This window comes from Scardinius erythrophthalmus (genome assembly GCF_964197995.2).
Source record: "Scardinius erythrophthalmus genome assembly, chromosome: 6".
Taxonomy (NCBI): domain Eukaryota; kingdom Metazoa; phylum Chordata; class Actinopteri; order Cypriniformes; family Leuciscidae; genus Scardinius; species Scardinius erythrophthalmus.
This window is the reverse complement of record NC_138226.1, coordinates 3914097-3938907: the sequence shown is the minus strand read 5'-3', so window position 1 is coordinate 3938907 and position 24811 is coordinate 3914097. Positions and strand designations below refer to the sequence as shown.

The following is a 24811-nucleotide window of genomic DNA, read 5'->3' as shown; positions in this document are numbered from 1 at the left end:
TGAATAACAGCTCAGATCATTTGGAAGAATTTGATGAGAAATTAGTGAGTTCAGATTGATATCTCAAGAGTTTGGTATCTAAGCACAATTGTTAAAGGGATAGTTCACCCAAAAATGATAATTCTGTCATCATTTACTCGCCCTCAAGTCATTCCAAACCCGTAAGACTTTCTTTCATCTTCGGAACACAAATGAAGATCTTTTTAATGAAATCTGAGAGATTTCTGTCCCTCTACTGACAGCTACGCAAGAAATAAATAAATAAATAAACTAAATGTCAACGTCAGGTGTCAAAGGCCAAGGAGAAAAGGTGGGTTTTAAGAAGCGATTTAAAAACAGACAGTGAAGAGGCTTGTCTAATGGGAAGAGGAAGATCACTGCACAGCTTAGGAGCTGCCAAAGCAAAAGCACGGTCCGCCCTGAGTTTATGTTTTGTTTTGGGCACATTCAGGAGTAGTTGATCAGCTGACCTGAGAGAACGAGTGGGCGTTTAAGGGTGTAGCAGCTCCAAAATGTAGGGTGGGGCAAGACCGTTTAGGGATTTAAAAGCAAATAAAATCATTTTAAATTGGATCCTAAAATGTACGGGCAGAAGTGAAGTGAGGCTAACATGGGTGAAATGTGCTCGTGTTTATGTGCTCCAGTTAAAAGTCACGCTGCAGCGTTTTGTACCATCTGGAGACGGGCTACAAAAGACCCACAAACCCCCACATACAGTGCATTACAGTAATCTAGCCGAGTGGTAACAAAGGCGTGGATTACTGTCTCAAAATGATGCCTCGGAAGATATGGCTTTATTTTGGCCAGCTGCCTCAATTGAAAAAAGCTTGATTTAAAAACTGCCCTGATTTGACTGTCGAGCTTAAGGTCAGAATCAATATGAACCCCTAGATTAGTGATGGTTGGCTTGGAGTACTGGGCCAAGGCACACAAATCAACAGGGGGGGTCGCATTGGTGCCCTCAAAAACCATTGCTCCCAACCAAACTTAAAAAGTTAAGAGCCATCCAGGCCTTTATATCTTCAAGACACTCGAGTAGCGGTCTAACAGTGTCATTCTTTTTAAGAGGCACATAAATCTGGCTATCGTCCGTGTAACAGTGGAATGACATGCCGAGCTTCCTGATTATTGAACCAAGCGGGAGCAAATAAAGAGAAAAGAGAAGAGGGCCTAAAAACTGAACCCTGAGGGACCCCACAAGAGAGAGGAGAAGAGGAGGACTCAGAGTCACCACGGCTGACACAGAAAGTCCGACCTTTCAAGTAGGACTTGAACCATTCTAGTGCTATGAGGCCCACCCACCGCTCTAAACGAGCGATCAGGATTTCATGGTCCACAGTGTCAAACGCAGCAATTAAATCAAGAAGCACAAGAATAACACAATCAGTAGCTAAAAATAAATCATTAAAAACTTTTAAAAGATGCCATGTAGAGTTTTAAAACTGGACTGGAAAACTAAATAGAATATTGTGGTCTTTTAAAAATGGCATTAATTGACTGCAAGACTATCTTTTCAGGAATTTGGTTTGGTGAGAGGCCTAAAATTAGAGAGGTCTGCAGGATCCAGACCAGGTTTTTTAATCAGAGGTTGCACTACTGCGTGTTTAAAATTTGCAGGGACCACACCTAAGGAGAGACTGCTATTGACAACTGCAAGAACAGTGAGGAAAACCTCTTTAGAAGAAGACAATATGGTCATTATCCAGCTTAATTCAGTTCAAGTTTTGTTCTCATCCGATACTGTCAGTGCAGTGCACGATTACATTAACATCTCTTCTGAAAGATGGACACAGGAAGAGAGATAAAAAAAAGAAAAAAAAGAAGAAGGACACTTCTGCAAACATCTCCATTCATTCAGGAGATGTTAAAGAGATCTAGATTTTCGACGGCTTTCACACACACTAACGTGATTCTGATGTGTCTACACACATACACACGCTCCAGACTGACCTCCCGGTGCGCTGCAGCTCAGGGCCTCCATGTCCACCGTGTTCCTCTGCCTCTGCCAGCTCTCCATTAGGCACTGCAGGGATCTTTCTCTTCTCCTGTTATATCAAACACAGAGACGATAGAGGGATACAGCAGAACTCTTAGCATACAACTGTGAGAGGAGTTCTGACAGGACTTAGAGATATTGAAAGAGTAAAGATATTGAAAGGCTTTAAGATACGTTTTCACAATGTTCCTCATTTAAAAAATTTCAGCCCAAGGCAAACACAAAATAAAGGGGCGGGGCCTGGTTGAGTTGAGTTAGAAGTTTGTTGAAATGCATGGTTATGGTAAGGAGTGAGACATTTCCTAAACACGTTCAAAGGACTTTACCAATCACAACACACTGATCCAGACAACCAAGGAGATCAATTTGTATTTGTTACCGTTACACCTGGTATTATCATGCGTCTTCCGTGACCACTTGCGTTCGGATTTTGTGGAGACTCTCGCCTCTTTTTTCGAACCCGTGTTAGCTGGTTTATGTGAATTAATATAATATATAATATAACTGATATGAATATGCTCATTTGTGCCTCAGATTAATGTCAGTGTGCTGTTCTGTGCTTATATCACTTAAATGCACTGAAGAAAAAGGGTCAATTTTCGCTCTCTTTTGTTTTACAGTGCAGTGCTACAGTTAATCCTCTCTTCAATATTTCTAGATCCGAGATTCTACAGTAAACGCTCCGTTTTAATCTTTATAACGAGATGGAGACATAGCCAGCTGTGTGCTTTATAAATCATGTGCATTACATCACATGACTTACTGTACATACACAAATGGCAGATAACACACTTGATTTTACTTAACAGAACAGTTTTTCATTCAATATTAACTAAAATAATATCTATGTACAACTACATTACCAGCCAAAGATTTTAAAACACCTAATTATTAAAGGTGATGAAAACTCTAAAATAACACAATGGAAGTCTGGGAATGATGTATTGACACAAACTCTCGTTTATTTAAAGAGAACCTTTAATGCTTTTTTCCATGTTCATCTTTCTTTAGTGTGTAATGTTGTAGTTTGAGCATGAAAAGCTCTGAAAGTCCCTCCAGCGGGAGTTATTCTCTATATCAGTGTCAGTGTTTCTGAACTCCCTGAAACGCCTTCATTGTAGTCTTGAGTTTTCTTCCGGGAACGAACACGCCACAATATTCCTCATTTAAATAATTCATACACAGAATAAAGGGGCGGAGCCTGGTTGAGTTAGTTAGTAGTGTGTTGAAACTGGCGGTTATGGTAAGGGGCGGGACATTTCCCAAACACGCTCAAAGCGCTTGACCAATCATAATGCACTGCTCTAGACGACCAATCAGAGCACAGTGTGCTTTTCAGAAGGAGGGGCTTCATAGAGACAGGAACTAAACAGAGCGTTACTGACAGACTGGGAAGAGACGAGCAGCAACAATGTCAGATATGGAAAAATTAATGTTTTTTTGAACATTTATGGACGAAAACCTGTTCTAGTAGAGCCCAAAAACAAAATCAAGACTTCGAAAAAGGGCATAATATGGGCTCTTTTTCTTTGTCTTGGTTCCAGCCCTGCTCACTCTGGATATTCATGAGGTGCATCATGGGGTGCTTTTAAACGAGTAAATAAGGAATAAGGACGTACCTTCACTATGTACTGCAACTCATCCCTTTCAATGCAATTAAACGTTTAATTTTGTTCAGAAATGCATAATTATGCGCAATATGTACGTCTACAAAACTCATTTGAAGCATTTAAGCATTAGTCTTTACATCAAATGCCTTTTAAGATTGTGCGCAACATAAATTTAGTCAAGTGTGTCCAGACCTTTGGCAAGTGCAAAACTTCAATCCTACATCAGCTGAGTGTCGTTGTACTGTAAGTTTCTCAGGTTTCTAGTTCCTGTCTGTAATCTTGTTTCACTGACCTGGGACGGGACGTTTTTTGGCGGCTCTATCCTGATGGAAGGGTCCCATTCTCCTGGTGGCAGAACTGTAACTTGGTCAAGAAATTCGTCAATTCCAGCAATTAGATCATTGCGGTCTTTAGCTTTATAGGCCACATCATGGAAAACCTGCAAAAAAAAAAAAAAAAAAAAAAGAACATTCTTGATAAAAAAAAAATATGAATAAGATGTGACGAAAGAAGAAGCAGTTATCTGAATTAAAGGAATAGTTTGTACAAAAATCTAAAAGTTTTACATCATTTAGTGAAACAAAATGAGATTGTATATTAGAGTTCGAAAGAACAACGGAAGTATTATCAAGCTCCAAAAAGGACAAATAAAGTTTATATGATACATTTTTATTAATTTTAGAGCTTGGTATAAAACACATCCACATTCTTTGCATTTTGGATGTTCTCCCTAGTTTTTCCATTTGTTTCCTTAAAAAAGGGGAAAAAACAATAATGAGGATCTGAAACGAAACGAGGGTGAATAAATTCTTTAAGACTAAATATACAGGAAGCCTGGAAAAAAGAATTTTTTTTACATTATCATGCTCTTTTATAATGTCTTAAGATGTTGCCTTAGCAACCTCAACCAGCAGCTTGGCACGAAGGGTGGTTTTCTGTCTAATTAGCAGTCATTTGCATGTTATTAGGGCCGCTCTGTAAGTCTCCTCTGCACCTCAAAGACTAAGTGAGAGAGAATCTGCTGAGCTGTGAAAGACCTCAGGAGTTTCCTCTCATCTCTGCGAGACACTTCAGTCTGCATGAAACCCGCTTTGTTAAAGCAATAATAATCCACTCAAGGTAGTGAATTTGTAGGGGTGTTCTGGATACAATGCAAAGCACAGCAACGGTGATATGATAAAAGACACCAACGTTCATGATTTACATTTATTAATATTAATGGGTACATTTTAATGTTTCCATCATGCATCTTAAAATCAGGGACTCTGTTAGTGGCCTAGGTGAGATTTAAATAGCGGTCATAATAAAAAAATATATATATTCGAATTACTGCCAATGCTTATCTTTCATATGAACTGCAATTTACTATAACATTAATAGTGAAAACGTTAACACATATATGAAGTAAATTAATGGTGATAATAAAACAATTAACAAATCTAGAAAAAAAGATTCACACAATAATTAAACAAACTAGAAATTAACAAAAAAAAGTGCAATAAAATAGCCTTGCCATTTTACAGCATACACTGGAAAATGACATTCTTACACTTTGCATGAATGCTTTAGACTACAGTCCTATGGTTTCTTTTAAAAGAAGACACATAGGAGTTTTTTGGTAAAGTAAAAGCAAGCAGCAACATAACTGAAATAAATATATTTTTTTAAACACTGTACTTTACTTGCAGTTTAAAACAAGCAAAAATGGCCCAAAGTGTTAGTATTGCCAACAAAAAAGCTATTTCAGATTTCAGAATAGAACACAAACATCAGTGTCTGCCATGAAAAATCGTTAACTTGTGATTTCACTCAACTTTTCCAGTTTAAGTGGCGAAAGCTAATGGCAAAACTAATACCTATGGTAACTGAGCTGTCATGTTATGTTGATGTATTAATCACGTCATGATGCAGGCAGTGTTTAAATTAGTCTAATATAACATGTTGTCAACTTTGAGTTTGTTGTTGTTGTCAGCTTTGATATCATATCGCTCCATTTATAATCACTTTATTAATCTCTTATTTACATCGTATCCACACTTCGTTTGTTATAATGAGAGTATTCGCGGGAGTGCAGGCTGACTAACTTAAATGTCTCTGATTGGCCATTGCGTTCAAGAGATCAACATATATATCTGTGATTGGCTTCATTGCTTCATTGTAAATAGAAACCCTTTGACGCTCTCCAGAGCGCAAAAACACAAATAAGCAATTTCAAACACTTTAATTTTTTTTTAAATCACATTACTTTGTTTTCCTTTATCACCATTCAATAAACAAGTACATTTTAAGTCATTTTAAATTTTGTAGGTTTTCCCCTTTTCATCCTGTTAGTCTTTTGTAAAACCCACAAAAGTAAGTTCCTGAATGATAGATTGTTCCATAATGATAGTTCCATTTTTGATAGATCTGATTAACTCTAAAAACTGTTTGATTAAATCACAGAAATCGAAATGATAGAATTTTTTAAAACTGCACAAAAAAAAAAATCCAATCAGAATTCATCATATTTCATTTTGAAATATTCTAAAATGCATCTGGATCAAATATACAAAGTGAACACAAACAGTACCTTGTTAAAAGCAGTATCTAACTGTAAAACAATACCATGCTCTCTTACCTCATCTGTCATCAAGGTCGCAATTGACCTGCCAATCTCGTGATATTGTGGGCCTTTACCCAGAGGCCCCAGCAGGATGAACAGGAATCTGACAGATCAAGCACAAAACAGCAATGTAACTGGTGTTCTTATGTTGAGTTTCACAAAGCAAACTTGGGGGCCTATTTTAACGATCTAAGCCTATGGTCTAAAGCGCAGGGCGCAAGTTCACTTAGGGCGTCTCCGAATCCACTTTTGCTAGTTTAACGACGGGAAAAATAGTCAGCGTGCCCAGCACATGGTCTAAAAGGGTTGTCCCTATTCTCTTAATGAGTAATGGGTGTGTTTTGAGCCTTACGTGCAAAAAAAAAAAAACAATCAGAGTCTCATCTCCCATTCCCTTTAAATGCCAGTTGCGTTCCTGGCATGGCGGATTCGCTATTTACATGACGGAATTTGATAGTGGAAAGACCCAACGCGATTCAAGCCGGATTCCACCATATCTTTATGTACACAATAATAATCTTTTACATTGTAATCCTTTCATTTTAAATATTTGGCATGTTTGTGTGCTGCTGTGCGTCCCTGTGTGTTTAATAAGCAGAGTGTACGCGCATTGTGGACCCGCCTTTAGGCGCACATTACTAACGCACTCTTTAAATAACAAAAAAAAATATTGCGCCATTGACATTAGACCGGGGTTCAGTCGGTCAATGGCTCAGTCTATTTCAGTTCCTCAAAATAGCAACACGCCAACAATGTGCCAGAACACACCTCGTTTTCAGACCAGCACGCACATGGGCGCACAAATGGGCGCAAATGCATTTGCTATTTAAACAACGTGGCACAGGACATGAAAATGATAATTGCGTCGGGCTGAAACTAGCACTGGGTGTATGATAGGGCCCATGGTGTTCACCTGGTGGTAATGGGCACTTCTGCCAGGCCGTTGAGCAGTACGGCAGGAGAGAGGCGGACAAACGCCACGACAGGCCTGTCCAGAAACTCCAGCTCTCCAACCAAGATATTCGAGGCCTCTGCACCTGCAGGGATCTTCTTCATGAAGTGCAGGTCTATCTACACACACATTATTATGCAGGAGTCACCAGGTGAGAAATACACATGCATATTGAAAACAAAGGATGTTTTGAGCAGGTTTGTCATACAGCCCATAGGCTGTTTTAATAATTGGAAACTTTAAAGAGACTTGAAATGTTTAATAGTGAGAAAACTATGGGAAAAGAAAAAGTTTGTTAAGTCACTATAGATACAAAAATATATATATTAATTTACTAAAGTAAAAATAGAACATATAAAAAAATTGAATTCAAAACTATAATAGTATATCAATTATACTAAAATATAACTGGTTGTAGTAAAAATCTTAACCCGTTTTACTACTAGTTTTGTCAAGCCACCATAATTCTGCGACCCATTCATATCCAGGATTCTGAGATTTGATCATCAAATCTTGACATTGAATATTAAAAAGCACGGAAAAAAAACTAATCCCATGCGTGTGCACATATGTAAAGCTTTTTGTAGAATTTAGGTTAATTCGGAAATGTGTTCTTAGACTGGTTTAGGGTCAAAGTTCAAGATGACCTACACAGCTAAAGAGATTATGTATACTGACATAATGCAAAAGGTCATGTGTTGTTAGGATTTCATAATGTTATTCTTTATTTTATTACAGTATTTCATCATGACTCTTTGTGATCCCAGACAGCACTCTCGTCTGTTCATGGAATCACAACCATAATACCCACTTAATGCAAGAAACAGAACAATCTAATGTCAGGTAAAGAGGGCTTCAGCCACAACGTGTTTAAACCATAATCCCTTTCCTAGAACAGAGAAAATACGAGAAAATTTTCAGAGAAAATCGACAGACCTCTATGTACTGAACTGCAAATGTATGAATTTTAGTTGTTTTAACAGAAACTTTAATTTACTCCACCATATATGATGAAAAAATAATATTAACTCTTTCCCTGCCAGTGTTTTTAAAAAAACGTTACCAGTCAGCGCCAGCGTTTTAGATCATTTTCACACAAATTTCATGGCCCCCAGAATATTTAGTTTTTTGAATATCTATCCATCCATCCATCTTCTACCGCTTATCCGGGGCCGGGTCGCGGGGGCAGCAGTCTAAGCAGGGATGCCCAGACTTCCCTCTCCCTAGACACTTCCTCCAGCTCTTCCGGGGGGACACCGAGGCGTTCCCAGGCCAGCCGGGAGACATAGTCTCTCCAGCGTGTCCTAGGTCTTCCCCGGGGTCTCCTCCCGGTGGGACATGCCCGGAACACCTTCCCGGGAAGGCGTCCAGGAGGCATCCGGAAAAGATGCCCGAGCCACCTCAACTGACCCCTCTCGATGTGGAGGAGCAGCGGCTCTACTCTGAGCTCCTCCCGAGTGACCGAGCTTCTCACCCTATCTCTAAGGGATCGCCCAGCCACCCTGCGGAGAAAGCTCATTTCGGCCGCTTGTATCCGGGATCTTGTCCTTTCGGTCATGACCCACAGCTCATGACCATAGGTGAGAGTAGGAACGTAGATTGACTGGTAAATCGAGAGCATCGCCTTGCGGCTCAGCTCCTTCTTTACCACGACAGACCGGTACAGGGACCGCATTACTGCAGAAGCTGCACCGATCCGCCTGTCAATCTCCCGTTCCATCCTTCCCTCACTCGTGAACAAGACCCCAAGATACTTGAACTCCTCCACATGAGGCAGGAGCTCTCCACCAACCTGAAGCGAGCAAGCCACCCTTTTCCGACTGAGAACCATGGCCTCGGACTTGGAGGTGCTGATTTTCATCCCAGCCGCTTCACACTCGGCTGCAAACCGTCCCAGCGCATGCTGGAGGTCCTGGTCTGATGAGGCCAACACGACAACATCATCCGCAAAGAGCAGAGATGAAATCGTGTGGTCCCCAAACCCGACCCCCTCCGGCCCCTGGCTGCGCCTAGAAATTCTGTCCATAAAAATTATGAACAGAACCGGCGACAAAGGGCAGCCCTGCCGGAGTCCAACACGCACCGGGAACAAGTCTGACTTACTGCTGGCAATACGAACCAAGCTCCTGCTCCGGTCGTACAGGGACCGGATAGCCCTTAGCAAAGGGCCCCGGACCCCATACTCCCGGAGCACCCTCCACAGGCCGCCGCGAGGGACACAGTCGAATGCCTTCTCCAAATCCACAAAGCACATGTAGATTGGTTGGGCAAACTCCCATGAGCCCTCCAGCACCCTGTAGAGGGTATAGAGCTGGTCCAGTGTTCCACGACCGGGACGAAAACCACACTGTTCCTCCTGAATCCGAGGTTCTACTATCGGCCGGATTCTCCTCTCCAGTACCCTGGCATAGACTTTCCCAGGGAGGCTGAGAAGTGTGATCCCCCTATAGTTGGAGCACACCCTCCGATCCCCCTTCTTGAAAAGAGGGACCACCACCCCGGTCTGCCAGTCCAAAGGTACTGTCCCCAACTGCCACGCGATGTTGCAGAGGCGTGTCAGCCAAGACAGCCCCACAACATCCAGAGACTTGAGGTACTCAGGGCGGATCTCATCCACCCCCGGTGCCTTGCCACCGAGGAGTTTCTTGACTACCTCGGTGACTTCAGCTTGGGTGATGGATGAGTCCGCCTCCGAGCCCTCAGCCTCTGCTTCCTCAATGGAAGACGTGACGGCGGGATTGAGGAGATCCTCGAAGTATTCCTTCCACCGTCCGGTGATATCCCCAGTCGAGGTCAACAGCTGCCCACCTCCACTGTAAACAGCGTTGGTAGGGCACTGCTTCCCCCTCCTGAGGCGCCGGACGGTTTGCCAGAATCTCTTCGAGGCCGACCGATAGTCCTTCTCCATGGCCTCACCGAACTCCTCCCAGGCCCGAGTTTTTGCCTCCACAACCACCCGGGCTGCAGTCCGCTTGGCCCGTCGGTACCCATCAGCTGCCTCAGGAGTCCCACAAGCCAGCCAGGCCCGATAGGACTCCTTCTTCAGCTTGACGGCATCCCTTACTTCCGGTGTCCACCACCGGGTTCGGGGATTGCCGCCTCGACAGGCACCGGAGACCTTACGGCCACAGCTCCGAGTGGCCGCGTTGACAATGGAGGTGGAGAACATGGTCCACTCGGACTCAATATCTCCAGACTCCCTCGGGATCTGGTCGAAGCTCTGCCGGAGGTGGGAGTTGAAGATCTCTCTGACAGGAGATTCAGCCAAACGTTCCCAACAGACCCTCACAGTACGTTTGGGTCTGCCGAGTCTGTCCAGCTTCCTCCCCCGCCATCGGATCAAACTCACCACCAGGTGGTGATCAGTTGACAGCTCCGCCCCTCTCTTCGCCCGAGTGTCCAAGACATACGGCCGGAGGTCGGATGAAACGACCACAAAGTCGATCATCGACCTCCGGCCTAGGGTGTCCTGGTGCCATGTGCACTGATGGACACCCTTATGCTTGAACATGGTGTTCGTTATGGACAAGCTGTAACTAGCACAGAAGTCCAATAACAGAACACCACTCGGGTTCAGATCAGGGGGGCCGTTCCTCCCAATCACGCCCCTCCAGGTGTCACTGTCGCTGCCCACGTGGGCGTTGAAGTCCCCCAGTAAAACGATGGAGTCCCCAGTCGGAGCACTTTCCAGCACCCCTCCCAGAGACTCCAAGAAGGCCGGGTACTCTGCACTGCCGTTCGGCCCGTAAGCACAAACGACAGTGAGAGACCTATCCCCGACCCGAAGGCGTAGGGAAGCGACCCTCTCGTTCACCGGGGTGAACTCCAACACATGGCGGCTGAGCTGGGGAGCTATAAGCAAACCCACACCAGCCCGCCGCCTCTCACCATGGGCAACTCCAGAGTGGTGAAGAGTCCATCCTCTCTCGAGGAGTGTGGTTCCAGAGCCCAAGCCGTGCGTGGAGGTGATCCCAACTATCTCTAGTCGGAATCTCTGAACCTCACGCACAAGCTCAGGCTCCTTCCCCGCCAGAGAGGTGACATTCCATGTCCCTAGAGCTAGATTCCACGTCCAGGGATCGGGTTGTCTAGGCTCCCGCCTTCGACTGCCGCCCGATCCACTTAGCACCGGCCCCTTACGGTCCCTCCTGCAGGTGGTGGGTCCACGGGAGGGTGGCCCCACGTCACTCCTTCGGGCTGAGCCCGGCCGGACCCCATGGGGGGAGGCCCGACCACCAGGCGCTCGCATACGAGCCCCAACCCCGGGCCTGGCTCCAGGGTGGGGCCCCGGCTGCGCCATACCGGACGACGTCACGGTCCTCCTTTTTTTGGGCATCATAGGGGGTTTTGAACCGCTCTTAGTCTGACCCGTCGCCTAGGACCTGTTTGCCTTGGGAGACCCTACCAGGGGCATATAGCCCCAGACAACATAGCTCCTAGGTTCATTCGGGTACTCAAACCCCTCCACCACGGTAAGGTGGCAGTTCAAGGAGGGGTGAATATCTGAACATGCATTATATCAACAGAAAGAACAGAGCCTCTGCTTTTAAACAAACAACAACATTTTATATTCTAGCATCAAGCATTCTTTTTTATCAACACTTGCAATGTGGGTAAGTTTAATAAAAAAGTATCATTTTGAACGAAAAGATAAGAAAATCACGTTTTCTTCTAAGACTAAAACGTGCATAAGTAATGCTTTTATAACTGGTTTTTGCTTCTTTTTTGTTTCTCGTGTTTTGAATTTGATCCGGAGATTCTGTACTCTTTCAGAAGATGCGTGATAGCGCCCCCTACCATATAACAGTGGAAACACTGAAAGCCGGAAAATTTCATCAAGGAAAGAGTTAATAGATTTACTAGGACATTGTGTAATTTCACTTTACAATATAGTAAAATTTGTGTTTGGCGGAAGAAAAAGTAAGAATTTTTTTTTGTACATTAAAAAATTATGCAACACATCTAGTTATACACTAAAACATTCAAACGTTCGAGGTCGGAAAGGTTTTTTAATGTCTCTTATGTTCACCAAGGCTGCATTCATTCCCCAAAATATTCAGTAAAAACAGCAATATTTTGAAATATTATTACAATTTAAAATAACTGTTTTCCATTTGAATATCTGTGATCAAAGCTGATGATCCTTCAGAAATCATTCTAATATGACTGTGCTGCTTCATATTTGTGTGGAAACTGATACTTTTTTTTCAGGATTCTTTGATAAACAAAGTTCAAAAGAACTGTTTTTTTTTTTTACTGTCACTTTTGATCAATTTATTGAATCCTTGCTGAAGAAAAGATTTAATTTCTTTAAAAAAATAAAATCTTACTGACCCCAAACATTTGAATGGTAGTGTATTTTATCAAACTAGTTATATCTGGCAATCCATTCTTCGTCATTACCTTGCTGAAGTCCACAGCACTGTTTTCACGGCTCACGTCATTCTTGCCCTCGGTGCTCATGGGTTGAGACGGGGGTAAAATCATCTGACCTGCAGATATATAAGCTACCAATCAATACAATGCCAATGCTAATCAATGCTAATCAACCGATAAATGGAACGCAGCATAAGCATCGGTTGTATAATGTAGCAAACCGTAATGAAGTTTATGAATTGATAGGAGGGAAAATGATTTTTAATGAAGATCTGTTATGATCTCAGACGTGTTAACCATCAAAATTGAATGAAACATCCATAAAGTGAGACATAATGAGCCGAGAGATGATTTAACGAGTATGCTCACTACAGCAGCCTTCAAAAATGGATGTAAATAAATCACTAACAAGCATCGCTTTATCCAAACTCGATGAACAAATCAACTGCGCTCTACTCTAAAGGCAGCGAAAGCAAGCGAAACATCTCTACAGCGTTCAGCGCATGAAGAAACACCAAACCCCTCGGTTAAGAGAGCATCGCTACATGGCATGAACAGATTTGTGTTTATTAGTCATGCTCGCTGCTGTTTTAATGCTCAGGCTCAGCGCTGCATGAATTAGAGTATTAATGATGCGAACAGAGGGATCTGGTGCACTTCATGTGTTAGCGTTAGCGTGTGGGAAGCTGGCAAACTTCCTAAACATAAGCCCTGTATAAAGGTGATGAATATTCAGAATAGCCTTCACCTTCCTCACAGTCATTTCTCTGCAAAAACACTGCTTATCTACTGGTATGAATTGTACAATTCTAAATTCACACTTACTGTGTTGGGGCATCAGTTTTGTTTGCTCACCAGCCACTGTGAATAGTGGTTTTCTAAAGTTACAAGGCACTTTGCATTTTCTCTGGCTACAATTTTGACATCGATACCATGGGGGAAAACTGCGATACAGATATTTTTTTATATTAACTCATAATTTGGCATCAGGTATATTAAGCTGCTGTCACTTTAAGGGCGTTTTCACACCTGAGAGTCCAAACCAAAAGTTCATGTTTTGATAAATTGTATACATTCGGTTAGTTTTGGTTTGGTTTCTCATTGCAATTATGGGAGCGCAAATAAGAACTTTACATGACGTACTTGCATCCTGTCGTCATCATCTATGTGGGCTGCATCTTGACATTGATTGGTTTGATAAGCGTGTTGTCAATTCGGCGGGTAACTTTGACAAGAATGAATGAACAGACGCATATCGTTGCCACTATACTTTTATTATTATGGTATTATGGATCCACCGGAACTTCCTGTAAATGTTCTGAAAGTCCGAACCATACAGAAAATGCTTTTACACTAGAAACGAACCAAACCTTTGTTCTTCATATTGATCCGGACCGAGACTACCTCTTTTCGTCAGACCAAATTTCGTCTGTTTGGTCCGGATTGTGGTCCGGGGGAGGTTTCACACCTATAATTTTGTTTCGGATCAAACTGAAAAGTCAGAATATCCGGACCAAACAAGGTAGGTGTGAAAGGGCCCTAAGACTTGACGCACGGATCCATTACACATGCGTTTTCTTTCTCAACTGTTTACCTTCACTTCACACATAACTGACTGTTTACGTGAATACTTGCCAATACTGGCGTTTTGACATTATTTTGTGTGTATTCGGCTGTTTAAGAGTGAGAAAGAGCAGCTGGTGTCGTGTATCTGTGGAAAACGAGTATTGGAATATATCAGCATCGATATGTATGAAAAAATCTATATTTTTGACAACACTACATTGCACTTAGTTGATTATTTCAGATGCCTTTTAAAAGACTACAATTGAAAAATGTATTTAATATATATAAAATTCAACCCCCCGAAGTGGCTTGTAGGCGTTGCTGCGTTACACGCCACCGCTGAAATACACCCGCATTTGGCAGGTGTTAATGTCAAGCCCTGGGCGTAACCAACTAAAAGAAGCAATGCTACTAAATTAACTATGTTTTACCAGTCGCATAAAAGTAGCTCAACTCTTGCTCAACTACAATCATATGATGTTTTGAATAGTTTTTTGAAGATTTTCTTAGCATTTGTGCAACAAGGAACGCATTTTATCCTTTTTGTGAGTTGCACAGTGAATCAGGGAATCATGGGAAATGTTGTTTTCTCACCCAATAGAATGCAACAATCCTATTCATTTTCTCCATATGTGACCCTGGACCACAAAACTTTGGTAAATTTTTTGAAATTGAGATTTATACACAATCTGAAAGCTGAATAAATAAAATTTCCATTCATGTATGGTTTGTTAGATAGGACAATATCTGGAATCTGAGGGTGCAAAAAAATCAAAATATTGAGAAAATCTCCTTTAAAGTTGTCCATTTATGTTCGCGATTGTGTTGCATTCACTCACAAAAATAAATGTTTTATATATTTACAGTAGGAAATTTACTAAATATCTTCATGGAACATGATCTTTACTTAATATCCTAATGATTTTTGGCATAAAAGAAAATTGATAATTTTGACCCATACAATGTATTGTTGGCTATTGCCACAGATATACGTGCGACTCGTGACTGGTTTTGTGATCCAGAGTCACATATGGGAATTGGTTTGAATGATAACAAAAACCATCAAAGACACACTTAATGTCAGATATGAGGTCGTTAATCGATGGTATTTGCTTTCGTTGAAGCCATCAGCCTGCGTTTCAACTTAATTTTTTACAAAATCATGCTTAAAAGCGAAACTCCTGTTGAAAAACTAAATCCCCCATGATTCTGCAAAGAAATCTTCACCAGAAAATCGTAACAAGCAAATCACACCAAAAAACTCTTTTGTGCCGCCCACTCCCCCGAAACACTGCAAATGACAATAATCAAGTGTCCCGCACATGTCCTCCACCATTTAAGACGTTTTTTTTACCACGTGCAACCTATTCTCTGAGATAACCACCTTTACATGTTATGTTTTAGGAAGCACTACAGCAGAAGGGAAAGTCTCTGAAGTTAAAAGTTGCCTGGATCCAAGCCGTCCTCTCGGTCCGGGCTGAAGGTGGCGGTGGGGTTCTTGTTTGGGTGTGTGGATGAGGAGGATGGAGGAGGGAGAGGTGAAGTGATGGACACACTGGACGAGCAGCACAGAGGCCAACATGGAGAACAAGATGAGACCTGCCCATCATTCCCATCTGAAACAACTGATCGCCACAGAGAAGACTTAAAGAGATGAGATGAAGCGCCTGTCAGACACACACATACACACACACACACACACACACACACACACACGACAACACAGACGCTGAAACTCTAAGATGGTGGATCTGACATTTCTAATGAAACCAGAGACAACAAACAGTCAAATTAAGAAAATCACCAGAGTTACTGAATTAAATGCAAGTAAATAGCCTAAAATATCTCTCCATTTGTGTACAGAATACAGAAATTGTGTGTATTTTGGGGTTTTTGCATTTGAAGAAATTTCACACACTTCTGTGTATTATAAGAAAGAAATTTGTAGGTTGTTTGAACATTGCATATTGTTATACACTATCGTTCTGAAAAGTTTGGGGCTGGTAAGATTTTTTAATGCTTTTTAAATGCTTACCAAGGCTGCATTTATTTGATCAAAAATACAGTAACAACTATTATTAATAACTATAAAAATTATTAAATTATTCCTGTGATGCAAAAATGTATTTTCAGCATCATGATCCTTCAGAAATCATTCTAATATGATGATTTGCAGCTCAAGAAACATTTATTGTTATTATCAATGTTGAAAAGTTGTGCTGCTTTATATTTTTGTGTAAACTTTATTTTAATGTATTTTTTTCCAGTATTCTGAAGTTCAAAAGTTCAGCATTTACTTGAAATAGAAATCTGACACTGTTTAATGTCACTTTTGATCAATGTAATGTCTCCTTGCTGAAGAAACACACTCATTTCGAATTATCTGAAACCAAACTTTTGAGCTGTAGTGTGTATCATTTGAGCAGTAACACAGACCTCCTGTGTTCAGACAAATGAATACCGTTTTTGTCGGTGCAGTTGGACTCAGACTGCCTCTTGCCGATATCAGCGAAGGAGCGGACGATGGGAATCCGATTGGCCAGTTTCTTCTGGTTCTGATGATGATGCTGCTTCAAAAGAGCCTCTCTGACCTTCCTCCTGACATCGTCTTCAAGATGCCCAGCCACTTCCTGTTGGTCCAGAACCATATCTAAGAAATTCAACACACAACATTACAAATGATCAGAAGCAGATAAGAAGATAACTTTGCAATATTGAACTAAAACACGCATTAGTCTTATTATTTTTAATTTATAAATAAATTATATATATATATATATATATACATACAAAAACCATTTAAATCTATCTATCTATCTATCTATCTATCTATCTATCTATCTATCTATCTATCTATCTATCTATCTATCTATCTATCTATCTATCTATCTATCTATCGTTCTATCGTTCTATCTATCTATCTATCATTAATCCCTCTCTCTCCATATATATGTTTACATATGCATATATATGAAGAGTTCAGATGCAAAAGCCTCTTGCAAGTGCCATCTGGAATTTTCTTCTAGAATTATCATTTTTATCAAGCTTGTACATTTAAGTTCAATAATTTCACTTAAATGGCAATGAAAATTACCTATTAATTGTCATTTAAGTGAAATTACTTAAATTAAATATACAAGCTTTATAAAAATGATCATTCTTGAAGAAAATTTCAGATGGCACTTAGAGGCTTTTGCATCTGAACTCTTCATATATATATGTATCAAAATATATCAAAATTAACATCACAACGAAATTAGTAGTTTCGCAATCATCTGATGTCAATCAAATATTCTTTACACATGTTTATTGTCATTGTGATCTGCAGTGTTATAGAGCTGTCAAATGGTATATTCAACTTCATATGCTCCACCAAAGTGTTAATTATTCATTTCAAACCTGAATAATAAATAGAGTGATGAATTTCTAAAGGCATGAATTCCCCACAAGGCATGTGTCTGACCAGTGCTGTCTTGATATACGGAGCTAATGTGCTCTTTAAATGGCTAATCTATGCTAAATGTTTGGCAAAAAGCTCATCTGTGCCTATTTTGCAGATGTTCCTTGAACTCTGCATCAGAAACTGACATTGATGCTGATGACAAGCGATGGAGAAGCTGCTCAGAGACCCGACTCATGAATCTGAAGATGCAGAACAGCTTTGAGTAATGCAAAATTCACATGCTGAAGAGAGTGAGAAGGTGCAAACGCTGTATAATTCATGACTGACACTAAACAATAAAGACAATGCATTTCCACAGCACAGTCACCTCTTGATGCTTGTTCTATCGCATTGAACCTACAGTACATGAAAATATACAGATCATCCAACACACTTGAATTTTGTGACAACATGCCCCAAGAGCAATAAAGGTGGAAATGTCGAATCAGTTGTTTGTAGTCAAGACTAGTTTAAAAGGATCATGAACTGCATTTTTAAGAGTTGTATAATGTTCTTTGAGGTCCACTTGTAATGTAATCAAGATATTTACATCAAAAATCATCCTAAATTAGAAGTAAGGCTATTTTCTATCCTCTTTGACACAGTAAACGGCCACTGCTTAGATTGGGTAACGGTTTTTCATATTAAAATAATTTTCAATGTCTGCTCAACACGTGTGGAATTGTTTTGAAAACTTACGATGCTGAAAAAATGGCAACCGTTGAAATTCAGCCATACATGTTTGAGCCAGAGTCTGATTCTGATTCAGAAGAAAACAAACCTACACCTCAAATACCAAAAATAATTTTTCAAAAATAATCCAGTCTACGACAGCATGGAAATTACTCATCTTTTATTCGTATTTATTCCTTATGTATTTTTGTGAGGTAGTATTGTATTTTATCAATATTAGTGTTGAAACGCACACGCTACAGAAAGGTGTTTATCTCGTTACATAGTTTAACATCTATATGGTTTTTGGAGTAATGCTGTGTTTGCATGAATCAGTGGGCGGGGCTTAAGAGGCAGTGATGTAGAAGTGGGCGTTGATCTGATTCTGCAGACCTTTTGTCACACTATGATGTCATACTGAGACAAAATCCGAAACGAGTCATTTTGGAAGCTTGGTTTTCAATAAAAGACATTTTGGGACTAACAAGGAAGTTTTGAGTTCTGAAACTTACAGGGTATTTTTTATAGTACAATAACCTCTTACATGTCAAAATATCAAGGAAGTTTTGATTTCTCAATTCATAACCCCTTTAAGGGTTGTGTCAGAAAATTTACTTAAAGGGATACTTCACCGATTAGCATTAAGCTTTGTATCAGTAGAAACCCGGTTTCATTTTCGTATGACTGTGCTTCCCTCCCTCATGTCCCCCTGAGACGAGAGATTTCTGTATTGTGTGTCTGGAAAAAAACCTCAGATGATGCAAAAATCGTCATTTAGCTCATCAGAGGCTTTTTTGTCCAGAGGCAAGAGACTACAGCCAGTAGGAGGAGCTCGTCCCGCATGTCTTCAACCCGCCCATAGGGGGATCTCACGATAAAACGCCGTCTTTTCAGTTTCGAGTCGACTAGTAGCCTAGCTGTATCATTTCTCCCGACACTGCCCTCTGTAACCGGTAGGCGTGGCTTGGGAGTGTCCTCGTAGGGCAGCGAAGCAAGTGCATTCTGGGAGTTGTTGTCTTTCATCCACATGAGCCAAAAATACATTTTCTGGCTTTTCTCAGTCTAGAAGGCACCAACTTAAACACCAAATAATTTCACATTTCTACTACATAAATGACCCAATTTAAATACACAAATTCATCTTTCCAGCAGTTAAATATCCCTTTAAGAAATATTCAGAGAAATAAGTCTCTAATTTAATGTCAGTATTTTTGCTACTGATATTTTTCTATATCCTACTGAATTTGCAACACTTTCTCAGGCTCAACTCATGCAATATTGATGCTGAGAAGCTCAACACTAAATCTTTGTACATACAGGTACATGTCAATTACCTGAGCTGTAAACACTGAGAATCTGTACACATCTTACACCAGTCCCACAGAGATTAAAGTGTTGAACTCAGTTTAAGGTGTTCCTCAGAGGCATACGAGCGCTGGCACATCCACAGCCTATTACAATGTGATAATTTGACAAGGGAAGCTCATTTGACCAAAGATGGTAAACATTTCACCGGAAAGAATAAAAGAATCTCACGGAAACATGTTCAGGTCACAGTTCGACTCACAATCAAAAGAGAAAAACAACCAATTATATTTTACAAAAAGAAAATAAAGCTTTTTTTTGTTGTGGTATGTAAAATGTTGCATGTAAAATATAAGGTTACATGGGTCAAAAACAATGAAAGCAATAAAAACAATGCAATACAAAAAATATTACAAATTTAGGTTATTATGGTCCACTTTAGACATTCTACTAACTATAAGTAACTTTGCAACTACATGTCAACTAACTCTCATTAGAGTATTAGACTGTTAGTTGTGGGTTAGCAGAATAAGTTTACATGTACTTGCAAAGTTACTTATAGTCAGTACTAATCAGTACTATAGCCTACTAATACTCTAATGAGAGTTAGTTGACATGTAGTTACAAAGTTACTTATAGTTATTTGAATGTCTAAAGAGGACTATTAAATAAATTGTTACCAAAATGTTTGTTAAGTGCGATTAATCACAATTAATTACAGAAAAGTGTTTGCTTTTTTAATCAATTGGCAGCACACCTATTTTTTAGACCATTTTTTTTTCTCTTTACGTTTTCCCCAAACTCTCATTACGTAATGCTTCCGTATGTTTTGCTTTTACGTTTTCCTAGAATTATAATTAATCTCAATAATGAGAATCACTTTACTCTACATTACTGTCATTTTTACTGTATTAAAGAAAAAATGTTGTACTACTATGAATTTAAACTAACTTTTAATCAGTTTATATTAAAGAAAAGTTCAACAAATTTTGTATAAATAGTTCACAATTAGTTTTATCCGACTCAGAATTGGATTTTCTTTGTTGCATTAATGGGGATTATTTGGGGAAATGTAATTCAATGCAAACTTTATCCAAAAAAGTCTTGAATTTTTCTTTATCATTTCCCTTTTTCTTATGGATATTTGGATTAAATGAGACATAGAAGTGACAGATTTCACCATGTTTTTATAGCCTAATGCAATCAGTTCTATGATATATATTTTTTTCATTTGTTGCATTTCTTTAAATAAAACACAAAAAATCGTATCTACATTCCTCCTCTTTTCCAGCGTGCTTCCTAACCTAGTTGTAAAATAAACCTGGCATTATATATTATGACTATTGTTGGCTCCTTGATGAACTGCTTTGTTCCTCTCTTGTTTATCCTTAAAAGTCTTGATTTTTCTTTTATCATTTCCACTTTTCTTATGGATATTTGCATTTAATGTAACCTAGAAGTGACAGATTTCACCATGTTTTTATAGCCTTGACGAATTGCTTTGTTCCTCTCTCTTGTGAGTCGCTTTGGATAAAAAGCATAAATGCACAAGCAGAGAAAGCTGTACCTGCGACCTCCTCCAGAGAGCTGGCCCTCATGTCCAGCATGACGGTGCCGTTGATAATGCAGCTCCGCAGCTCGAAGAGACTGTGCAGAGAGAGCGTGGCCACGTATGGTTTACTCCAGCGCTCACCACCGTCCTCCACGTCCTCTTCAAACTTCAGCCACCTGGACACAGTTAAAACAATCACACCTGCAGCCAGATGACCAATGCATGTCAGAGCTGAACCTTCACATGAGTCCTTTATTTCATATATCAAATATGCCCGTTTACAACTTGAGAGCACTATGAACTGTCATTCAGTGTTTGCAATGACAAGCAGGTAAAAAATTAATTAATCTTTTTTTTTTTTATGGTATTTATGCCCTTTTTTGTAACCCTAACTGAATAAGTAAATGAGGATTTGTGTTGTTTCATGTGAATATTTCATATTTTTTGGATATAAAGGACTACAATTTACATGTTGTCTTTACTTCACGAAGACAAAATAAAAATAATTCCCGTGCTGAGTGCACTTGCATTTAGAAGTGATGCCATATGACAATGTAGAAACCATCATCATCATTTTAAGTGCTGTATTTAGCCTTTCTGTTTTATCACACACACACACACACACACACACATTACACAACAATGGTTCTTTATATAACCTCAGCTCTCTTAGACTAATGCAGCTCAACAGATTTAATGCATCACTCAATGCTCTCAAAACATATCAGAGCAGCCAAGAATCAATCTCTGAGAAACGCTGAACATTAACACATCATGTCAAAAGCCCCCCCAAAATACTGATTAATTATTCGTGGGCTAAAAACAAATAAAGACGTCGTAGATGGTCAAGTCAAGTTCTTTGAAATGTAGAATCTTTCGCATCATGTTGGTTTCATGCATTTTTGAAAAACATCTATATCATTTTTTACCAAAAACAAAAAGAATAAATTACTCTAGATCTGTGTAATAATTAAGTAAAAAGTCATAAAATATTTTCCTTAACACCTGGAAAACGTCTGCGATGTCTTGATTATTAAGAACATTTTCACAAAAAAATACTTTTATGCTTTTATGACATGTACTTTTACTATGATTACGTCACTTTTTTGCGTAATCAAATCATTGAATAAAATCAGGATAAAAAAATTGTATTTTAAAAGCTTGTGACATGCACTCTAAACTTGATTTTTAAAATACTTTTCATCTTCTCAGACATCCTGATTTGTCGTTGACCCATAAATGCGTATTAAACGACTAAATGTGCGTTCACTCCATGTCAGATTTACCATAATTGCAAGATTCTAACATGTAACGAGCATTCACGTTCACGTAATTAAAACGTGGAAGCTGGGAATTTTCTGAGAGCTCTAACTCGTACCACCTGACCACTGCAGATTAATTTTACTGTAGAGTGCAATAGAAATGCATAAGACGTGAACAGCTCTGAGTAGAACGTCATGAGTTGTCATCTCATAATTATGCGGTGAATGCAGCATGAATCCAGATATGACTGGTTGAGGTGATATCACATGATCAAGTCACATGGGTCAGTACCTGGCGGTTTCTCTCCACTCAGCATCCTCTCCATCACGGAGGCAGATCTCATCCAGCTCAGTGAAGAGGTCATGTGGTATGTGCTCTTCATCACCATCCTCAGTGCCCAGCAGGAACTGAACCCTCTGAGAGGGAGTATCTGTGACACATCATTTCAGGGGTTTTTAATAAACCACTAAGCTCAGTCGTAAAGGTCACATGGCTAAAATAGTCATACAACATCAGCTAAAAAAGCATCAGAGAGCCAAAACAACACAAGTTATGTTGACAATAATACACCACAGGAAATAATCTGGACTCGTCACTGTTGAGTCGTCATGATGAGCTGCTAAACGAGCAACACACATTCGACTGTGAGCCTGTCCGGATCAGAGACCACAACAGAAAGACAGCGCACATCAAAGAAACAATCAAATAGGACAGACCGTCAAAGAGAAGAAGAAACGATGAAAGGGAATCAGAAAGAACAGAAGACGACATCAAACAGAAAAAATACAGAAGAATATATGATTTTCAAAAATACTGACATTTACTGCTCAAATGTGTTGGCCATTGTTAGTAAATGTTAGTTAAAGGAATAGTTCATCCTAAAATTGGAAATAAGTCTCATTTACTCACCCTGGTGTTGTTCTAATGCCGTATGCCCGACCACAAAAGGAGAAATGTAAAAAAATGCTTTTTTTTTTAAACAGATGCAAAAGTATCAAAGAATGATCCCATGAAACACATGTCGTATATACAATTGTAAAATCTGGGCTTATTTTTGTTTTGTTTTTTATTAAAATTCCTTTCATCTAAATGGCATGAGACTTTTCCTACTTTTGCTATTTCATACTTCAGTCCAATAAAATTGTTAAAATTTGTTATTATTATTATTATATGTATTATTGTTTTATGTATTATTTAACAAAAATCCTGATCTTGGCCGTTAGTCTTCTGTGGGTGTCTGTGTGTTCATGAAAATGAGAAAATGAGAATATGAGAAATCAAGATGGATAAAAACACCACATGAAACACAAACCATGTAACTTCTTCTCAGAGGTGAATATTTTAGTTGTTTTCGTCGTAACAAGAAGTCATTGCATTCACATCTGCCAACTGTCATTCTCATATTTCCGGTCCGGATATATTCAACTCAGTGAAGACAGTGCATGGATACTTTTATTGGGATTTCTAGGAGTTGTATTACATGTCGCATTTATATTCATCTTGATTTCTCACAACTTGTGTGTTTTTGTGGGCGATTCGGAGTGGACAGTGGCGCTAACAGAATCTCACGAACAACGGCCAAGATCAGGATTTTTGTTTAACAACGCATTATATTTCTGTTTGTTTTTCACCAAACCCTATTATAAACCCTCAGAACACTTGGAATATACGACACGGTTTCATGCGACCATTCCCTGGTACTTTTAAGTGTTTTTTTAAAGCTTGATGCTGGTCGCTATAGACCAATTTCGAGCCGACGTTACAGTTACGTCACGGCGTTAGCTAGTGGCAAAACAAAAGGAAAACTGGAGGTGGTATGGCAAGCCGTTTTAACTTTTATTCATTTCCAGGATATGAATTGTTGATATCAATAATTCAATTGTCACTAGTTGAAATGTCTATTCTTTATATCAACAATTGAATTGCTACTAGTAAAATTTTTCATTTTTGATATCTGAAACCGTATTTCTGATATCAATATTATTTCAGATATCTAAAATGGCTTTCTTACTAGTAACAATCACATTCATGATCACTAGTGAAAATTAACACCGTCACTAGTGAAAATTGAATTATTGATATCAAAAATGAATATCAATATCAATTGTTTATATCAAGAATAGACATTTCAACTAGTGACAGTTTAATTCTTGATATCAAAAATAAAGGTTTTTACTAGTAAGAATTGTATTTCTGAGTAAGAAAGTAAGAAATCAATTCTTGATATCAACAATGGATTTTGAATAGCAGTCTATGTGAAATTTCACTAGTGAAAATACAATTACAGATATCAAGAATTATAGTTTTTACTAGTTGAAATTAAATTGTTGATATCAATAACTATCATTTTAACTAGTAAAAATTGAATTGTTGATATCAAGAATTAGCATTGTTACTAGAAATTAATAAAAGTTAAAACGGCTTGCCATAAGTAGATTGCCCTTACCTGCTATCATATTATCAAATGTTAGATCC

At 39.4% G+C, this 24811-nt stretch overlaps 1 protein-coding gene across 1 annotated transcript in view; it reads right to left on the bottom strand.

Moving 5' to 3' along the window:
* The window catches only part of slc4a10b (solute carrier family 4 member 10b), an 80687-nt gene that overhangs the window by 23458 nt on the left and 32418 nt on the right, over positions 1-24811 (bottom strand). The window contains exons 4-11 of the mRNA XM_081368867.1: positions 22628-22766; positions 21089-21249; positions 16564-16752; positions 12564-12652; positions 7122-7279; positions 6224-6311; positions 3899-4045; positions 1951-2045 (exon numbers count right to left, since the gene is read on the bottom strand). Coding sequence (XP_081224993.1) covers positions 1951-2045; positions 3899-4045; positions 6224-6311; positions 7122-7279; positions 12564-12652; positions 16564-16752; positions 21089-21249; positions 22628-22766 — 1066 coding nt within the window. The remainder of the gene's footprint in view (positions 1-1950; positions 2046-3898; positions 4046-6223; positions 6312-7121; positions 7280-12563; positions 12653-16563; positions 16753-21088; positions 21250-22627; positions 22767-24811) is intronic.